Source organism: Phalangium opilio, unplaced genomic scaffold, assembly GCF_054372755.1.
Source record: "Phalangium opilio isolate 3A_F unplaced genomic scaffold, DU_Popi_V2 ptg000042l_1, whole genome shotgun sequence".
In the NCBI taxonomy this organism is placed as follows: Eukaryota; Metazoa; Arthropoda; class Arachnida; order Opiliones; family Phalangiidae; genus Phalangium; species Phalangium opilio.
The window spans coordinates 5159258-5181190 of NW_028324166.1; the positions used below are offsets into that span (position 1 = coordinate 5159258).

The 21933-nt window shown below is 39.0% G+C and overlaps 1 protein-coding gene across 1 annotated transcript; it reads right to left on the reverse strand.

Annotated features, from left to right (window-relative positions):
* Positions 1 to 5213: 5213 nt before the first annotated feature.
* On the reverse strand, positions 5214 to 21933 carry LOC149678606 (uncharacterized). The gene is made up of 22 exons (XM_089835901.1): positions 21907 to 21933; positions 21455 to 21674; positions 21004 to 21180; positions 19666 to 19932; positions 18520 to 18720; positions 18224 to 18409; positions 17113 to 17289; positions 16410 to 16520; positions 15633 to 15805; positions 15435 to 15576; positions 15219 to 15338; positions 14386 to 14592; positions 14130 to 14308; positions 13752 to 14021; positions 9778 to 9892; positions 8614 to 8853; positions 8434 to 8520; positions 7529 to 7779; positions 6581 to 6692; positions 6339 to 6518; positions 5830 to 6039; positions 5214 to 5432 (listed from the first exon to the last, which is right to left on the reverse strand). Exons 1-22 carry the CDS (start codon positions 21931 to 21933, stop codon positions 5233 to 5235), a joined length of 3852 nt encoding a protein of 1283 aa, XP_089692027.1. The 3' UTR covers positions 5214 to 5232.

Below are 21933 nucleotides of genomic sequence, written 5' to 3' on the forward strand. Positions count from 1 at the left end.
AACCATACCATCTGATTGAATGTAAGGGGTAGGGCTTAAAACTTTGTTAAACCGCACTCGCGCCTCCTTCCTCGAGTTTCATTAGCTATTCACGCATATAGGACAGTCGTGAGCCTAGGTCTACTCGCAAGAGAGAACACGCAAAAACTACTTCTTAACATTCGATTTCAGCGCTCATAGTTCGCATTAATCGCGGCAGAGGTCGCTAGCTAAGTCAATGTCACGCGAGATGCGGTTTCAATTACATTATGCATGACGTCAAGGGTAACCGTTTCTACACACCTCCCCTTTAAAGGGACTGTACAGAATGCGTCGGCGGGTGGGTAGAAATTATTTTAAATACGTCAGAGTCGCGTGACCGAGAAGAGGCGTGGTTCTTTATAATAATAATCTAAGCTTTGTCTACGAAGGGATTTCCACACTAAGCCTGTGACCAGAAGTTGATGACTGGGAAGTATTAGACACTAAGGCATTATATAGTATCCATCCCTGCAAGTCAAAATTGCCTATGGCAATCGTAAAAGAGGGTCGAAAGTTTCCTCCCCACTAGGAAAACTATCTAATCTACTGAAAAAAATCCCACGCCGAGAGGCTGTGGCACTCAAACTGTGGGGCGTGTTCAAAACTTCTTCAGCGCCAATCGTTGAAAAGCCGTCTGGTTAGAACTCTATGAAAATCCATTGCAATTCGTGGGCCTAGGACCCCACACTAGTTTGATCGGAATTTCTAGCAGTCTATTAAAACAGCTGTTCTTGTCACCGTTTCTGATTCGTTACCTCAAACCACAGGACACACCTTAAAGTTTCGTTTCTTGCCCGCTGTGGCGCTTAAATCAGCCTTCCAATTCAAAATGAGGGAAATGCCGTAGGTGGCGCGGTGATCGGACCTAATAAGAAGTTGGCTAACAGAGATGGTTCCGGATATGGTTAGAATCCAATACTTCCCAGGATAAGAAGTCATAAACTTCTGCTGTGACTTATTTACAGGTGAGTCCCTTTACAATGCATAGAGGGGTGGTGGCTAGCCCCTATGCCACAGCTAACCTACAGCGCCCTATACTAACTATTACCGTTAACCTCTGCAAGTTTTCTAAGAAGCTTAGTTTTATTTCGAAAACAAGCACTTCAGGGAATAGGCCCTATTATAAATTGCGAGGGCTTCTTGGAAAAATTGCTTTTATATAAGATTTGAGCGCCATCAAACGGTAGGAAAATTAAAAATAGTCACGTGATTCCAAAATTCCTGTTGTTTGCTTTATCGGCTACCGCGTACACTCTTTAATTAAAATGGGAACAATAACTATAAGAAAAGAAGGTATCGAATTCAATTGTAAACTAACTCCATTTCCAGTTTTCATAGTCTTTAACCTAGGCTTAGTGAAGATGGCCCCTACGAACTAGGAAGTTAGCTTTCATGTACAACCGATTTATGACGTATTTCCTAGCACGGCCAACTTTACGAGCATCTAAGTTGGCCGTGTTCCTGGAAACTTCCAACAAGTTCGACAAGACCAAAAACTTTTATAATAGGGCCTATTGGCGCAGCAATCTCGCGAAAAACAAGGACAAGGTGTCCTGTCGCACACTATGTGGAGTCTTTGTATCTTGTTGTCACGTGGTGCCTGTGACGTATTTCAAAACATTTTTACCCGCCCGCCGATAGCCTCTTCGCACTCCCTTCTAGCTGAATGGTCCAGAAAATAAATAGTTAAAGATTCCAAGTGGAAGAAATCTATGTATTCCTGGTAAAATTAACTGTAGGTCCGTGATAATGCATGAACGCTGGATCTCTAAATGGACTCGAAATCGTCGTAAATTCCTGTTTGTAGCACTTGCTAAAAATAAATACTAAAAATAAAACCCAAGGTCGTTTATTTTAATTTTCAATAGGCTTAGGAAGATTCCCAAATTTCCAGCCCTCATATCTTCCCCCGATTGAGAGAACTCAGTTTTTGCATTGGAAGGCCGGCGTTTTCCGGTCCCTTTGAGATTCAGAGTTCATGGGAAATGGGTATAACAGTATTGTTATCAATTGTCGCATCTAATAACAGATATTCCTAATTAAGGGGAGAAATAATGCTTGAAAGCTACAAAATTTGTTGCGCTAGGAACTTATACCAGAAGTTGATGACTGGGAAGTATTAGACACTAAGGCATTATATAGAATCCATCCCTGCAAGTCAAAATTGCCTATGGCAATCGTAAAAGAGGGTCGAAAGTTTCCTCCCCACTAGGAAAACTATCTAATCTACTGAAAAAAATCCCACGCCGAGAGGCTGTGGCACTCAAACTGTGGGGCGTGTTCAAAACTTCTTCAGCCCCAATCGTTGAAAAGCCGTCTGGTTAGAACTCTATGAAAATCCATTGCAATTCGTGGGCCTAGGACCCCACACTAGTTTGATCGGAATTTCTAGCAGTCTATTAAAACAGCTGTTCTTGTCACCGTTTCTGATTCGTTACCTCAAACCACAGGACACACCTTAAAGTTTCGTTTCTTGCCCGCTGTGGCGCTTAAATCAGCCTTCCAATTCAAAATGAGGGAAATGCCGTAGGTGGCGCGGTGATCGGACCTAATAAGAAGTTGGCTAACAGAGATGGTTCCGGATATGGTTAGAGTCCAATACTTCCCAGGATAAGAAGTCATAAACTTCTGCTTATACCTTAAACGTTCAAGCGATATCCTCTATTATTGATTTTGTGGTATCTTTAATTACAATTACCCATTATTCATTAGATGTTAAATGATAACTGTACTGGTGAAATTAAATTCAAATTATTTGGAATTGTGGATGTGCAGTTTATTTAACGGTTTTTTATCCATCAACCGTGTTGGTCTGATCCCTTCTACACTGTGTGAGATAACGCTTAACGTTACGGAATATTTCGGGTTATTATTTAATCATTATATTAGCTAATTTCTAGTATTTAATTATCCAATTAATTAGAGAGTTTAAAAATGTAACGAAGAAGGCGTACAATTACTACTGACGTGACACGATAGAAACTTATTTGCCTAAAGAGAGTGATTTATAATACTAATTGAGAGTGGGGCGTCCTCTTTAGGTATGATTAAAAATCGATATTATCATGTGCTCACTCAAAGTATATTTACAACTCAAATACCATTTCTGAAACATACGAAGTGCTAGCCATTCGCAAAACTTTGTACACCTGATTTCTGAATTTTTATGCAAATTCCGTTGATTACCGAATGATTTCCTTGATTTCCGTGATTACGATTATTTTAGGTGATTTCCGTAATCTTTACACTGATTTCCGGTTAGTGCCGCAGATTACTTGTGATTTCTGTTTGAATTCCAATGATTTCAGGTGAATTTTTGGTGAATGCCGTGATTACCACTGCATTCCTCGTGAATCCCCATGAATGCAGTGATTATTTCTATTTCAACTTACTACAATTTTTATTTTGTATTTCCGAAATTCCTCGATTGATTATGCGTGATTATTTCAACGAATGTGTGATTACCGAGGTGATTACAAAAGATTACTAGTAAATCATGTGATTATTTATGATTTTCTCAAGATTTCCAGTGATTATCATAGATTTCTGATTACACAAAAGAATTATTGTGATTACTGATGATTTCCTCGGAATTCTAGAAATAATGTAGTCGATTTCTGTGGTTTTGTACACTTGATAAGTCAAGTGACTAACCCCCCCCCCCCTCGGAAACATACAACGCGATCCCCCAAGGTATGGTTTATTATTATTAAGTTCTAGTTTATTAATAGTAAGGACAAAAAACTCTTCTATTTCTCATAATAGATGGCGTTAGCTTTTGCTACGGCGTTTCCTTTTTAATTCGATATTCATAACGGAAAAATTTAATATATTCTTTAGGAAGTTACGGAAATTCCCAGTAAATAATGATTTTCTGTGTGGGATATCTTGGCCGTTTCCCAGACGTTCGAATAGAATTTATTTTGATGGTTTAAGCCTATATGTAGTGAATGTTTTACATTTAAATACTAGCAGAAGTTTATAACTTACCCCCTGAGGCTCCCTTGAAGTTCGCATCAGACGAGTCCCCAGCTCGGCGTTGGCGATGAATCTTTCTATCGCTGCGACCGCAGCGCGGTTATGCGGAATTTTCGAGTCTTGTCAGCCGAAATAAAAATATATTAAGAAAACAATCCACTAGATAAAAATTAGGCCTAGCCCATTAATAAAAGCCAGTAATATGGAGGATTGCGGAGAAGGGATTCCACTAAAATGGATAATAAATATAGGCTGAGGCTCAGTGAATGTTTTTTAATCGTTTTTCAAGGGATAGAGCTATAGTGGCGTAAATCCCATTTTAACAATGTTAACAACCTCTAACCCAAGGAAGTCTCGACTCCCATGTGATAAATTCCTGATACTATTGGTTGCTACCCGGTTTTGCCCGGTTTTTTAAGCGAGTGGAAACCGATATCCCGGTGTTTTGAGGGAGTGAAAACCGGGAAGAGTTTCCCGTTGAAGTTGAGACTAAACACTGAATAGTTTTCGCACCCACCCTCACCAAATATCTGCAGGATGGATGCAACTTTGAGTAACTGAACCAAACCAAGTTTACATTAAACACTTAATAGTCTTCGGACCAACCCTTATCAAATGTCTGCACGATTTATCCAACTTTGAGTAACTCAAACAAACCACTTCTAAAACATTCTGAGTGCGAGCCCAACAACTCACCAAAGTTTCGTCGCAATCGGATGAATGCTATCAGAACTAAATAGGGGAAGTTCGTATCAAAGGGGCTTCGCGAGGCGAAGAGTTATGGGGGTTTTTTTTCGCGCCTTCTCAGAGTCATGTTTTTGGCGGGAAGTCGCGGATAAATACACTTCCCCGAAACTAATTTCTCTTCGGCTGTTCAGATTGAAAGATTTTAGTTAGTTTTAGGTCCGTATGGTGGCGCGTCTAAAAAAATTACTCTCAATAACTTGCCTCTCTCTGATTGGAAGAATTAAAATTTTGCGCTGCAAACCGTGTATTTTAAGGGACGGAAAGACCTTACACTAGCTACTTTAAGCTGGAGATGCGCACTTCCTCATATTTGCTTCTGATGCAATAGGGACGCATACGGAACAAACATACATACAGACAAATAAATATTAAATTTATATTTATATATTGTCAAACAATAACCGGAATTATAAAAAATGAAAATCAAACAATGAACTTTATTAATATAGAAGAAACTTAATCTCAATTAGAGTTTCGAAGCTGATGCTAGTTATTTTGAATGGTTTCGTCGATCCAGTCCCTAACGGTGGCAACTTTAGTGTAGTAACCGTAATGTCCTTCTAGTCCGCATGCATCTCTTGGGCTGAAACTAGTAATGCCAGTTTGTATCCAATACGCTTGACCATCAGCGTTGTACTGGTGTTTCATAAATGGACCTCCACTGTCTCCTTTGCAAGTGTCTTTGCCTGAAGTAATTCCAAAAATTAAAGAGATTTGGCCATGCGTGTAACCAGGATTGCAAAGATTTCTTCTTCTTTTAATCTTAGACCCCATATATATGATTGAAAGTAAGGGGAAAGGGCTTAAAACTTTGTTTAATCACCCGCTACTCCTTCCTCGCGTTTACATGGCTGTTCACATGTATAGGACAACTAGGTCTACTCTTTCAGCACACCCTTGAGCATACGCAAAGAGAATTTGTTTACATTAGGACTTGGCGTCCTCATATGTCGCGGGTTGCTAACTCTGTCAATGTCACGTGGTTTCTAAGTTAAAATACACTATACATGACGTCAAGGATGACAGTTTCTACCCCTCCTCCCTTTTAATTCAAACAGTAAATGACTTGTTATGTAACCATACCTTTTTCACCGCCAGCACAAAACATTCTTGTGGTGTAGTTCTGGACTTCGGTACCAAGTAAGTCGTTGGTGCATTCTTCTTCACTTCTAATAGGCAAGGCAACTTCTCTTAGGTTACTAAATTCTTCCTGTTTATTAACTGTCTCATCCGTGAATTTGCCGTACCCTATGGCCCAACCTTCAGTCTTTTCGGCGTACAATTTAGACATTTCTGGAATGTGTAAAAAATTCTTTTAACAGTAGTTGTAATCAATTGGCTGCTTTCCCGCCCAATCTGGCATCCCTGTTTCCCCGTTCACGTAGGTTTGTGTTAAGCCTAAAATATCCTTGTGTGATAACTGCGGTTCGAATAAAAATAGATCCTGATAAAATATTTACGATCAAGACGAATCTTAAAGAGAGTGGATGTACGCAAGTTTTAATCTTAGGTACAGTACCAGATCGAGACATATTTAATCTCTTACCCAAGTAAAATGAAATTTGATTTTAAAAATAGCATCCAGTACACACCTTCGGCTCCGGGACTCAAACACACGGGTCTTACTCGTTTCTCATAATCGGCAGAGTGAGACAGTTTTATGAGTGTAACGTCATGGTCGAACTTTGCTAACTTGTTATATTCAGGGTGAATGAATATTTTGGAGGATTTAATGTCCTGAATATTGGTATCCTCTTGAGCTTTCGTGTAGCCTGTTAAAATTTTAATTAAAACTTTAGAAGCACACCTTTTATTGAAGAACCAAAACTAATACTTATACCCAAACGAACATAGATGGTTTCGGGATCTCTCAATTCCTGCTTATCATACATGCAATGAGCCGCAGTCAGTATCCAATCTCGATCGATGATTGATCCGCCACAAAACTGTGAGAATTGAAGATTTAAAATTGCGCGGTCTTATCGATCAAATGAACTTTATAGACGTGGCGACATCTATGTAAAAATATGTCAAGAGACGCACACTGTATTGTTGTATTTCTTTTGTTACTTGTTACCTTTTATTCATTAAACCGAACATGACGACTTAGCTCGCCTTAATCTAGCGTTGGTTATTTAATTATAACAGGTTATGGGTCCTGCATACTTTCCACTGCGCGTGTAATAGTAGTTTTAAGAAATTACCGCGTTTGTAAAGTGTAAGAGAAGAAAACGCAGGTTAGTGAAGAAGTAAACCTACGAAAACATTAGATAGCCAAGGCTTAAGTGAAGAAGCGATATTAGAGAAGAAGATGATGTCGCATTGCTAGCTAAGTCAGAAGAACAAAGAAGTAAACCTACGAACACTTTAGATAGCCAAGGATTAAGTGAAGAATCGATATTAGAGAAGAAGATAATATCGCCTTGCTAGTAAAGTTGGTAACACGACAGCAGAAGAACAAAATGGGTGACGAATACAAGGTAGACAAGCTAAACAACGATAACTATCGCTATTGGTCGATGCGAGCGCAAGGATTGTTGGAAGTAAAGGGTTGCTGGGAGGCAGTGGACCCAGGATATGCAGCAGAAGATCCACTGACCAACGATATGAAAGCAAAGAACCATAAAGCAAAGTCTATTATATACATGATAGTTAGCAACGATAGTTTAGATGATATAGCTGATTGCCAGTTTGCAAGCGAAATCTGGGACACATTGGAACGGATTCATACCAAATATGACACCTGGCATGGACTCTTATTATTGAAAGAGTTCATACTCACAGATAAGAAACCAACTGAATCGATAGGGGAGTATCTAACGAAGCGAAATGCCTTATACCATAAAGTAAGGAATGCCGGATTCAAATTTGAGGAAGCTGTACTTGCTGGATTAACAGTCCTAGGATTACCGAAAGAATATGAATTCCTATCCAGAAGTTTACGCTTGGACAACGAGGATTTAACGATGACGTCGTTGAAGGCAAAATTGTCTGAAGAAGAAAGAAGAATAGGATTCACACGAAACGATCCATCTGTTGAAAACCACACAGCTCTTAAAGTTCAAACAGGAAACCCAAGAGGAAGAGGACGGGGTAGAGAACAATTTAAGAATGATTGGCGTAAAGATGCATCAAGGGAGCAAGTCCAAGAACGGCAAAACAGTAGAATTAGAAAAGACTCAGAAGCTCGCAAAGATAAAAACATTCAACGGGGAGAGGCAAGACCTTATGTCAATAGAAGATGTTACATATGCTTAGAGTTTGGGCATTTGGCGAAGGATTGTCAGGGAGAAGGTGAAAATAAAAGCAAACTCACGATGGAAACAACAACCGTGAAACACCTAGCGGCGATGGCCGTGACTGCCGAAACCGATACGATTGGGCAAAGAAACGAGAAGCGAGGCAAATCGTGTATAAGACAAACTGCTCTTCTAGCCGCTAGACAATCACATAAAGTTTCCAATGGGATTTGGGTAATGGATAGTGGAGCCACGGAACATATGACGTCAGATAAAGAAAAATTTGTAACGTTTGAAGATTGCCAGACGGAAGTCGAAATAGCAGGGGGAGGAATACTAATGGCCGAAGGTCAAGGAAACGTGCTGATCCACTTAAGTGAAGATTGTGGAGGATGGACCCTTACCTTGACTAATTCACTTTATGTGCCCATGCTAGAAGGCAATTTACTCTCAGCGTCACAAATGACTGATAAAAACTTGGAAATTACACTTTCACAAGAAATGGCGGAAGTAAAGAAAGATGGACAGGTCGTCGCTAAAGGATTGAGAGAAGGCAAATTATACTATTTCCGCGAAGATGATGTAAGAAGTAACGCGTCGCACACATTTGCCAAAGAGACAGTAGTACTAATGTCGAAAGCTGAGGACTTGTGGCACCGAAGATTAGGGCATTTACATATAGCTGCTGTAAAACAGATGCCTAAACCAGATGGTCCAAACATCACAATCGAGGAAGAAACGATTAGTAATAATTGTGAAACATGCATGACAGGGAAACTGAAGACTAAACCATTTCCTACGAAGAGTTTGACCAGAGAGAAAGAACCATTGGGTCTGATACACTCAGATGTGGTTGGCCCCATCACCCCTACATCAAAAGGAGGAAGTCGCTACTTTGTAACCTTTATTGACGATCATTCAAGGTATACGGAAGTCCACATGATGCAAAGGAAGAGTGAAGTTCAAGAGAAATTTGAACTTTATAAGAAAAGAGTTGAAAACTACGTTGGAACGAAAATCAAAGCACTTCGAAGCGATAATGGAGGGGAATATACAAGCCATTCTTTTAAAGAACTTCTCGCGCATCATGGCATAGATCGACAGCTAACGATTCCGGGAACGCCCCAACAAAATGGCGTGGCTGAGCGTGCGAACCAGACGATTTTAGATACTGCTAGATGTATGTTGCTCGAATCGAAACTACCCACGAACTTTTGGGCTGACGCAGTGAATACAGCCGCATATGTTCGAAACAGATGTCCTACAAAAGCGAATGATGGTAAAACACCCTTGGAATTGTGGAAGAAGAAAACTATGGATATATCACACTTAAAGGTATTTGGATGCCGAGCTTGGGCAAATAATAAAAGAAGAAGTAGCAAATTCTCGCCCAAGGGACTAGCCTGTATCTTTATCGGATATGACGCACAAGCAAAAGCTTATAGATTATGGAACCCAGACAGCGACGAAGTCTTCATAAGTAGAGACGTTATCTTTGAAGAGAAGCTATTCCCGTTCAAAGTCAACTTTGAAGAAGCAGCGGAACAAAATTTGTCACATGAAAAGATGATTTGGCAAACAATGAAGATTGAAACAGAGTTGGACAACATAATGCCGGAGAAGGAAACACCAGATGTAGAAAACAACGTCGAAACCATAGAAGTTGCAGTTGAAGATGATACTGCAGATATTCGAAGCGAAAGAAGTGAAAATACTGCTAGTGAAAGCGATGAAAGCACAAATGTAGAGGGAGATCCACGAGAACAAGTGGAACAAGAAGACAACGACGTACCAACAAACGTGGAAAGAGCATCATCGCAACAAGAAGAAAATACTTCTTCCGAATCACAGATAATACAACGCACTCGAGTTGGACGAACAATCAAACCACCTATATGGATGAAGGACTACGTGGATAACACCAATGATAAATCATCATGCAATTACGTTTTCAATGAACAAGACAAGAGCATAGACCCACAAACCACCAAAGAAGCCTTGAATTCCGAGAGTAGAGAAGAGTGGAAGAAAGCTATGAAAGAAGAAATTGAAAATATGCTGCGAAACGACACGTTTCAACTTATGAGTAAGCCGAAATACAAGAAAGTCATTAGAGCCAAATGGGTTTTTAAAACAAAACATGACGAACAAGGGAATCCTGCAAGATACAGAGCGAGACTGGTAGCGTTAGGGAATACGCAAAGACCAGGATTAGATGTTGATGACACATACTCGCCTGTCGTTCAAATGAAGTCAACGAGAATCTTATTCGCGATAGCAATAGAAAAGAACTGGGATATTCATCATTTGGATGTCACCGCAGCGTATTTGAATGCTGACATAGACGATGAAATATACATGGAAGTCCCCGAGTATTTTAAGGAGTTAATTGAGGAATTAAAGGGAGACTTTCCAAATCTGCCGAACGTAAAGGATTTTGAAAACAAAGACTATGTTTGGTTACTAAACAAAAGTATTTACGGACTACGACAATCAGGAAGACTATGGAATCAATGTCTTGATAAATTTCTGAAGACACAAGGACTCAAGCGGTCACGCGCTGACCCATGCGTCTATTATTGCAAAGGAAGAGAACTTATCGTAACGACATACGTGGATGATTTGGTATTGTTTGGAAAATCGGCAGAAATAACACGATTAAAGAAAGCTGCAAGAGAACATTTTGAAATTAAAGACCTGGGAGACATTCGCCATATTCTTTCCATACGGGTAAAAAGAACGAAGGACTCAATATCCTTGGATCAATCTTTGTATAGCAGCGAACTAGTTAAAGAAATGGGTATGGACACTTCGAAAAGTGTAACAACGCCTCTTTGCTTGGGCACCAAGTATAAAAGTTGCGAAGAAGGTGAAGAGCTAGATGAAAAACAGAGCCAGAAGTATAGACGTGTGATAGGCGGTCTGTTATATTTAGCAACGCATACCCGACCCGATTTAGCGTTTGCCGCCACCTATTTGAGTCAGTTCTGTAAAAAGCCGTCCAAAGAACATTATTCTGGCATGCAGCATGCGTTACGTTATTTGAATGCCACTAAACACTTCGCATTAGAATATAAGAAAACTGGAAAACAGCTAGGCGTCTACACGGATGCTGATTGGGGATCGGACATGGTTGATCGTAGATCGTTTAGTGGAAATGTGCTGATACTAGGAGGGGCAGCTGTCAGCTGGACATGTCGAAAGCAGCGCTGTACTGCACTTAACACAGTTGAATCAGAGTTCATTGCACTGACCGAAGCAGCGAAAGAGTGTATGTGGAGTCAACATTTCTTAGACGAAATAGGGATGAACGAATTTAATACCAAAGCAACGATCATAAAGATAGATAACCAAGGAACGATGAAAATGGCTGAGAATCCAACAATCTCCGATAGATCAAAGCATATCGAACTAAGATATTTTTTTGTGAGAGAACTACTTGAAGATGGGAAGCTCAAACTCACGTACGTCAGATCAGAGGACAACGTAGCTGATCAATTCACCAAGATAATACCCAGCCCAAAACAAAAGCAGCATTTAAAATCGATGGGGATCAAAGATCCAGGAGGGGTGTGAGAATTGAAGATTTAAAATTGCGCGGTCTTATCGATCAAATGAACTTTATAGACGTGGCGACATCTATGTAAAAATATGTCAAGAGACGCACACTGTATTGTTGTATTTCTTTTGTTACTTGTTACCTTTTATTCATTAAACCGAACATGACGACTTAGCTCGCCTTAATCTAGCGTTGGTTATTTAATTATAACAAAAACTGCCAAAACAGACAATCGGATCGGTTAGTTTAATATGAGGCTAAACTGATACTCGTTTAAAGCATGGTTTTCACTTGACCGAAAAAAACTACTTTGCAGCTGGACGTTAAACGTCAGATTTGTTTTTTACGTTGTCGCCCAGCGTTATAGCGTTTTCACTTAGCGTAGTTCCAGCAAATAATGGAACCAAGGCTTAACAGATAAACTGAACACTGCACTAATTGCGGCCCATCTATTGTCTTTCTTTTTTTTTTTTTGCAATCTTTGTTTCTAATATCATACAGATTTGTATTGTTCCTAACCTCTTCAATAAACCTTTCAGCATTGAACTTCGGCATTCTCAGGGATTTGTACTAGTTACTCACTCCACTAGGAACGAATAAATAAAAAGATGGCGGACCGCGGACGGCCTCTTCCGAACACGCGTGGTCGAAAATGACGTCACGACTCTAGCTTATTGCTGATTGGCTCGCGCAGAGAGTTAACGTTGAACGCGGCCGAAAAAATAGAAAGCTAATATCGCCACACTCAACGTAATTTCTGTCTAGGTTTTTTTTCGGTTGTCGCTTGACGTCGGGCGAAAAGTCGTGATTTACGCCAAGTGAAAACCATGCTTTATGCGTTATATGGCGCTACATGGTATTTTTAGGTCTTTCAGTAATGTACTGATGGTGATAATACATTTCTATGAATATCAATAAGCCGTGATATTATTTTGGAAGTAAACATTGTACTTGGTAGTAAAATCCATGAAATTACTCTATAATTATTGCCTAGTATTTTTAATACATATGTAAATGGCACTGTACTACTAAAAATTATCGGTATCGGTTGAAGTGTCGGGTTTTGGATCGTAGTGAGTAAATGTCGGTATCGGTTAATGTTTGCATCGGTATTGGGTTAAGCCTGGTATCGGCCATCTCTAATTTTGAAAGTCAATTAGTATAGAAGAACCAAAACGGCTATCACAGGAATTTGGGCGAACTAATGTGAAAAAAAATGATGGTTAAATAGGACTGTTCACGAGCTCGAGCCAGCTCTGGCTCTTGACGAGCGAGTCAAGTTCGAGCCGAGCCGAGCCGATACTTTGGCGACTCGATTAATTAACGAGCGAGCTTTTAGTTAAGGTCGAGCCGAGCCTATCCACTACAACTCACGAGCCGGCTAGCGAGCTTTTGCTTTCCATTTAGTCTTTCTCGCCACCAATAGCGTTCCGTTGTATTTTACATGATAAAAAAGCGTGGGAAAATTTGCTTTCTCTCGCCTCTAACCGTAAGCATATAACGATTTCTTCACTTTATACCGGGCGGGATTTACTGAACCAAAACATTCCAAAACATGGGATAACATTTCTAGTCGTTTTCAAGTCTTACGTTGGTAGTAGCATGGTAGTAGCAACATATATATGTTAACCGAGCCAGCTCGGTTTGGCTCAAATCCGATTAGATAATTCAGACTCAAAAGCTCATAACTTGCAAATGTGGCAATGGCGACTAGCGAGTTGAAACAAAAAACCTCAAAGCGGCGATAAAAAAACTCCCCTATTATGACGTCAACAGAAGCTCCATCCCGAAACGAATTTTGATTGGTTATGAAAATAATTTTACGTCGGCCTCTGCGTCAAAAATAGAACACCAATTCTGTGCGACCGAAAGCTGTTTCGGTCGTGTTCTGCGGTAGATGTTTTACCGCAGTGGCACTTACGCAGTGTTTCCGTCGGTCAAGTGGGAACTAAGCTTTACGCTGTCTAACCTCTCGATAAGGTTTGGGCGAGGCTTAGCGAAAGGAGACATCAGTCACGTGTCTGATAGTGTTGGGTGCGGGAGAAGGAAGGGGGAGTCCGAGGGTGTTTAAATTCGAAACGTCAGAGCCACGCAAAACGCGTCAAAGCTATAGGAGGGTAACACCCAAACCAAATCGACATGATAGAAGGGGCATATGATAGAGCTGTATATTCATAGTTATATAGATTCATGCCTATACTTCGTACTGCTAGAGTGAATTTTGCGAAAAACGCTCTGAAATTGCCCAGTTGGGCATTTTTCGTGCCTTTTTCGCAAAATTTCACGATAATGTAAAAAGGTTTACAATTTTCTATCTTGCTTAATACGCGTTTTGGCGTCCAAGGCTCTATTTCGTAGGTAAAGTTTTTGATTAGTGTCGCCATTTTATGATCGACTTTCGCCGAGCGAATGTGGTAAGCCTTGGTTGGTACTTTGGATGTGTAATGCGAGGTGAAAGCGGTATCACCGACACCTAGCTGGATTTCGATTATGCAAATTTGTCGTTTTAAGTAGCAGAATGGATATAACAAAACATTTGATTTTGCATTTCACCCTTACTTTTTGGTGAAGTCTTTCAAACTTACTCCAGAAAATGTATTTGTGTCCTTATTGAATTTCCTTAGCATAGCCATCCATGGCCAATAGGTTTTAGTCTTTTCACCATAGGCTCGGCCGAGGGTTGCCGCTGATCTTTTCTCCACTCTTTTTTCTTCGTTTTTCGTCTCTTTTTCGTCGAGGACTGGTAGGCCACATTTCGAATAATCTAAAATGGAAAAATTCGAATGTGATTCTTCAATATGACAAGCTTATGATCAAGGTAATGGTTGTTGTTTCACCTACCAACAGTGCCATTAAGGACTACGTCAACTATCCAATCTAACTCTTCATTATCTTTAAGCTCGTAGACGTCCTTTCTATCAGAAGCAATCTTGTACAAAGCATCTATGTTGAGCTTTTCACCACTAATAGCTACGCAAGAAAAATTCACTCCGGCATCTTTCATTTTTGCTGCCAAATTCGTTGGGTCTCCTCCAGCGTTGTAAGCACCTTTGAAAGAATATTTATGGTTACACAAAGCAGGTGTCATTAAGAATTATTTTTGGTTAAACTCAAAACAAGATTAACGCCACAAGCTTTTCAGCTAATTTAATATAATGAAGGGTTTCGGAAAGGTCTGTCAGAAATGAAAAGATAATTTTTAGTCGAAAATATTTTTTGACATTTTACCTTTCAGGCCATCGTTTTTGAGTAATGTTTGAAGTGTTTTACGGATGATCCCTTAAATAAATTTGCATTTTCTTTCAGTTTCTTAATTAAAGTTAACTGATCTTCCGTAAAACACTCCAAACATAGCTTGAAAACGGTGGCCCGGAAGGCAAAATGTCACAGAACATTTTCGACTTGAAATTTCCAAGAAAACATCCCCCGTAAATTTCTGAAAGAGCTTTCCAAAAGCCTGTTATTCTCCGTTGACCAATCGACCGTATTCACAAATCACGTGACATTTCATTTAACAATCATTGAAAGAAAAGGGTTTCACAAAATTTTTTAATCAGATGGTAGGGTCGTAACGGGCTTGTCATAACTATTGAATAGCAATGGATGATTGAAAAATTAATTCGATTTAATTGTTATTAATACATTTTTGGTAAATTAAGTAAAACTGTATTTACCATCGCTAAGTAGAAAGACATGCGATGTAACTTTGACTTCTTTGCCTATATTTTCCTCCACTAAAGGCAGTACATTACTTTCAATATGCTGCAATGCCTTGTGAATATTGGTTCCTGAATCTGCAATTACGAGGTAAAACGTTTCAAACCAATTATTCCAAGTCGCTTGAAAGCCGGGTTTTTCTTTAAAGTTGCAAATGTAACGTATTTACTTACCGCTAAATGCTTTCTTCAATTTTTCAAGACCTTCTAAGACACTCGTTGTATTGGTATACTCGTTTGGCATGAAACTCTGATTGTTAATTTTATTTCCAAAAGTCGCCGCTCCCACTCTAACTCCACCAACAGAAACGCCGATCTATGTAGAAATAATGAATCTAGGCCTTATTCTAGTAATTTTGGCAATAGTCTTACACGTTGCACTAAGGCTTTGACGAAATCAATACTTCTATTAAAGTTCTTCCTTCCGACACTTCTTGACGAATCGAATATGAAATATAAAACGAGCGATCCACCTCCTGCTGGAGTAGTATCTAATGACCGGCCAAATTTTTCGCTTCTTTCTATATCTTCCGGTAGTTTCCCGTCTATAATTAAAGGGAATGCGAATTTTCAATTTCATATCATATTTTACCACGAAAGTGGTATTATGTTACACTTTCGAGTCCCTACTTTCAAAATATCAAGTTTTTAATATAATTGAACCAAAGTTTCTATTTTTAAAACCCATTGGAAAATCACGAAAACTCAGTTTCGATATATCAATAATTTTGTATTGTCGAGCTTGTTCACCCGTTTGATGACGTGAGAAAAAAAGCGCGGGAATCCTATACGCGCGAGATATACGCGTCTCGAGCTTCTCGCCAGTGCGGCCAGTCTAAACTCTGGGTCCGATAGCGGAGAGAGTGGCACCATCTCACGTGAAAAAAATATCTGTGACGTCGGCCTACGGGAAACGTTTAAGCCTTTCTTAAAAAGCGGATTTCAAATAATTTCCTATGAAGCATTTTCAAATGCATATTGCCAAATAACCAGAAATCGGAGAATTAAAAGCTTGATATTTTCGAATTCACAGAAATTAATTCTATCTTTTGTTGTATAAATCAGAGGTTTTACAAACGACGCTTCTCATTCCCTTTAAGAATTAACGAATGGATTAGGTTATTTTCAATTAAAAGAAATTAACAGTACCTGCAGTGGTAAGGTTTGGTTGAAATTTGGAATCTTGAAGAAGAACCATCGAGTTTAAGTTGGACAAAAGTCGATACTGTAGTGCCGGGGTGCGATCAAAATCGGTGCTTTCTAAACGATATTTAAATTTCATTATTGTATCAGAATTATTATTGTCACTGATACTGAGTAATGTATTAATAACATATGTAAAACATAGGTCATCGTATCGAAATTTAAAGGGAGGGTGAAGTGTAAAATCAAGTGATTTTTAATCGATTCTTCCACTAATTATAAGACCAGTCTGCATAAAGAAACATTCAGGAAATACCTCTGAATGATTTTAAAATTCAACTTAGGTTCAGTTTTTAAGGATAATTTGAAATAAGGACCTCTGACCTTCCTCTGTATTTCTCGACAACATGTTATCTACAGAGCACTAATTTCCATCTAACAAAGAGACAAATCACGCCCAAATATACTTCTTTCTTAAACACTAGCGACGCCACATGGGAAATGAAAAATCTCTGGTAAATTTTTGTAGCCCTATCTCAGACGTAATTGAAAATGGGAAGAGACGTTCCACCTAACATCCTCATATGGGTACTTAGAGGTATCATGCGCTTATGCTATTACAAAATTTATTATCGTTATACTTGAAGGTTAAACTCTTTTAGAGACTTACTAAAAGATAGATTAAGAACTTTTCTTTAAAATTCCTCACTTTTACAGATCACTTCTTCGCCACTCCAAACTCTATTGGGCATGCATTTTCTCACTGGTGAACCGATTAACGTATAATCGGAGTCACACGTGAAGGATACTTCATCGTCTTTATTGTAATCAATGCCAAACTTTGAGCCATGTAACGGTGTTCCAGGATTTGGGCAGTGAGTAGAGTCTAAATTTGGGTTAAAAGTAATGAATAAATTTGTAGTTGAAAATACGGGTCTTTAAACTTTCGCCAGCGACCAGTCTTTATACTTCTTCTCATAACGTGAATGTGGTGCAAGATAAATGTGAAATGGATTTACAGGCACTGTACAGTAATTAAAAGAGTAGTCTCAATGCCTGTGCACTAATTGATATGGAAAGTCAAATCTGTTCCATTAAATATTGGCAGATATTTCTAATTTTCTTAATTTCAATAAGAACTGCTACTTCATGAAATTTTTTAAAAAAAATTTACATTTATTTACAATTAAAAATTGTTACTTTGGGAACTTTCGGACCACGGTCCTTCCTCAGCTAAGTTTTAAATCAAATCTAAAACGTAAATGTTTTATTAAAATTCCTTGAAGTTCTTTTTGAAATTAACAAAATTAGAAACAATAAACCACCACGGATCCTAAACTTAATATCTACGATTGGCAGGTGTGCCTCGTTAAACAGAGGGTTAGTGACACATGCTTTTAAAGTTCGGAGAAATACTATATTTGTTTCCTTGGAATCATCAACTACTCATTTAATTTCTATAATGGCAACTGTAAATCAATTGTAATTGTACCTGCATAAGACCCAACCAACAAATATTTTGAAATTTTAGAACGGCTTAGATCTCGTTCTCGGGTTTTGAGGCGAGAAAGGGATAACATGATTGGCTTGATGTTGCCATGCGCAGAACCTGTTTTACCCCTAGAGTCAGACTCTAATCCAATCAGAAAAATAAGAGATTTATTTCCATCGCTCAACGACAAATGGTACTACAGTCAACTTCGTTAGTCACGTGATCCTATGCCCTAGATGGAGACGAGACCAAGCCAACTTGGTTATTTGTTGGTTGGGTCTATTGGGGAAGTATCAAGACTGGTTACCAACCAACGTTTTGATCTTACTAGTAACGCAAACTGTGGGACTTCCAGCCCATTGTCCATTTTCTAAACATTCTCTTTCAACTGATCCAGTTAGAGTGTAACCGGAGGAACATCCAAAGAGCAAGATATCGCCAATATTGATCCCTGTTCCAGATTTTACATTTTTCCAACCATCCTCTGGGGTAGGCGGGCTTGGACATGTGATTTCTAAACCATGATGAAAAATAAAAGAAAATATCAGCATAGAATACAATATTTAAATGGTCAAATCAATGCGTTAAAGTTTTATGGTTAACAATTACAAAATTGAAACCTACTTTGGCAAGAGGGCTTCTTGGGTCTCCAACCAGATTCTGTGCATTCGCTGAAATGAGCTCCGATAATTTGGTAACCTTTCTTACAGATATAAGTGATGCTATATCCATATTTGAACAGTAATGAATCATCAGTTATGTTTAATTGACCGAATTCTTTGATGTATCCGTGTTTAGGAATCGACGGCGGAGAGCAAAATACTTCTACAATATTAATAAAGGAAATAATTAGTATTTATATTTTTAATTTATAAAAATGTCCGCTAGCAAATGCGGCGACTTCAAAATGAATTTGCGAGTGAAGTAAAGATTAATTTCACAGGGTTGCCATCCATTTTTCAATTCAAAATTCCCCGACTTTCCAGGGTTTTCCCTTGAACTTCTAATCTTCAACGACAATCGTTCCCACTTTAATTTGTAGAAAAGCCAGAAATTTTGTGTTTAAAATTGGTAGTTTATAGCAAAAAATAAACTAATAAAAGTTTTAAGAAAAGTGACCGTTAAAAAAACCTTTTTGTTATTTCTTCCACGATCTGTAAATACTAGCTGGTTATAAATTTAGACAGAAGTAAGATGAGACTAGAAGTAAAGAGCTATAGCATTGGTAATATATCCTGGCCCTAGTGAACAAATTAGTGGATTTTATGCCGCTTCTATCGCGCCTACACTAGAGAGAGAAAAATTGGTCGAGTTACAAAACATTTCCTACCCCCTTCCCCTCAACCTAAAGCCGCGGAATACGGACGCGCGCGCTTGAATCTAGTTCGGCCGTCTACCGTCGCGAGCGTCTCACGTTTTGAATCGAAAATTCAGAAACCGCTACCAGAGGGCCAACCGTTGGTGTGTTATCAAGAGTATTCACTTTCGCCAAGTGAAGATTTTAGTTACCTCGATACTTCTAGTCCCTTATATTACTTCTGATTTAGAATATAATTCAAAACTATTGGTGAAATCCTAGTGTCTTGTCTATTTCTTATTTAACATTATGTTTCATAAGTCTGCAGTTTTGTTTAGCAGACATTTTTGTGATTTTCATACAAAACAAGTGTTGGCCAAATTTTTTCACTACTGTCACAAGTTGGGAAGCCATACTAATAACCCTCCTCGTAAACCAGTTGGAAACTGTTAATTCAAAATTCTAGATTGTACCTTCACACTTTGGAAATGATTCGCTCCAAAAAGGTGGAATAGATTCATTTTCCACTTCTGCGCTTAATGCCAAAGCATTTTCTTCGTCTTCATAGTAATCGTATTTTTTATCCGTACATGAATTGTGGTCAGTTCCCTTGTAAATGGTGAATCCCTCGTCGCACACAACGTTTACATCGTCTCCGGGGATGAAATAGTCACGCGTTCGATGAACATCTTCATATCGGACATGATCCTGAACCGGTGGATCGGGACACGATAGAGGGGCTAGAAATAATGTTTTACACGTTACACAAGGCTTGAATTAGAAAAAAACCACACGCGTTAATTGTGCTTGTTCATGTGGAGTCGTCATTGGGGGAAAGCTCAAATTGCTGGAACAAAGTTCTACTAGCTGAAAGATTACGAACAATTAAGCTGAATGGTTCGCAGTCCTTAGTGACATAGGCGATACTGAGCAGAAAAATCATTCATTTCATTATAAGATTTGATAATTTCATTTATATTTTATTCTTAGATTATTCCAGTCGAGGTCTACTCCTCGTTAAAGAGGCAAATGTTTGGTGAAATAATTAAAAACCTATTGGCCAGGGAAATGTGTTTAGAAGATGGAAAAGGGCTAAAAATTAAATTTTCTGGAAGAAGTTTGAAATACTCGTTAAACCTGTTAAAGGTGAAAATCGAAGGCATCTTTTTTAATGATTCTTCAATTATTAATAGGACATATCTGCGTAATGAAACATTTCGGAAATATCTCCACTTGTTTAAAAAAAAAGGCGCCACTAGAGGCTTGGGGACGTAAATGCCTACACGCACAATCGGCCTATTCGCATTTATTTCTCGCAAATGTATGTTACCCACGGGCATCTCGTGGCGCCTTTTAAATTCAGATTTCATCAACGAACTCAAAGTTGCACCAACAACCAATCGCGTAACGCCCCGTATTCCACCTAACAAGATTTCTGTCCTCAACTGATAGTAAATCAATATCGGCCCCTATACTTGTATCGTGAGGAATTGTGTTTATCGACTCTGCGCAGTTTTTGTGCGCACGCTCCATGTCATGTTTCTCTACGACGAGAGAATGAGTAAGAGCATACCCATCACCAATTAATCAAATAGATTTCCTTCATATTTTACAAAGAGCGTTTGTCACTGCTCGTGTGGTTTTCACAACGTATTTTCTCCCGCCGTGATTATCATATTAAATTCCAATCTTTATCATACCCCATCCCCAAAATTTTCTCCGCATAGCGTTTGAAATGGAAACTTGGTTAGTTGGAGGTGCCTCTTTTAATTTATCGATGCAATGAACTTTCAGTATAATTTCATACTAACGCCGGCATCTGGGTCTTGGATTATCCCATACACCATCATAGCTGCAAGTCAATATTTCACTTCCAACAAGTACGTCCTCGTCACCGCATGAAAAGCTTACTGTATCACCAGCGTTGAAACTATTGCCGACACGTTCACCGTTTAAGGGTGTTCCTGGATCTCCGCAGCTAGGAATCTCTGAAATCAAGGACAGAATGGTATAAGAGGTGGTTTTACGACCGCGAATACACGCATGTTACATCACTGCATACTGAAAGCAATCATTTTCAAGAAATACGATAGATGTCGCGTTTAAAGTTACAGATTCAAAGTGTAAATCGAAAAAAAAATTCCCGAATCTAGCACAGATGGTTATTAAGACAAAGTTTTTATCAGAAGAGTTGTGCAGTACAACAAGCATAGATTAAACCAAAACATTGCTTTTAATTTTTGTTGTAAAATCAAAACTTACTTTCGCATATGGGAATATCCGTTGTCCATTTAAGTTCGTTTTCAACCCTAATACACTGAACACTTTCAGGTGATCCTTTCTCACGCCGATACCCTTCGGAACAGTTGACGTACAAGCTAGTTCCTTTCCTGAACACTGGCCTGGCGTATCTCCTATGGTAATAGTTACCGTTTTCAATAGCAGGTGGCTCGTCGCAACGTTTTTCTGAAATTTTAGAGATCTGAGTAACGCCGTCTTCTCAGAGCTTATTCTATATGAAGAATATGAGCTTCTGGTACGCCACCTATGCTCTAAATTAAATCACAGCTCATGGGTTAATGTTGATCAGTTTCAAAACGTTGAACACTTTTTTAGCACAGTGCATTTAAAGTTAGACATAGAAGAAACTAGGGACAGGTGCCGGAAATGTGGGTTCCCAGTGAGTCTTGTTAAGAGCAAAAATCTTTATTAACTTCCGAGTAGGCAATAATGGCCGCCAT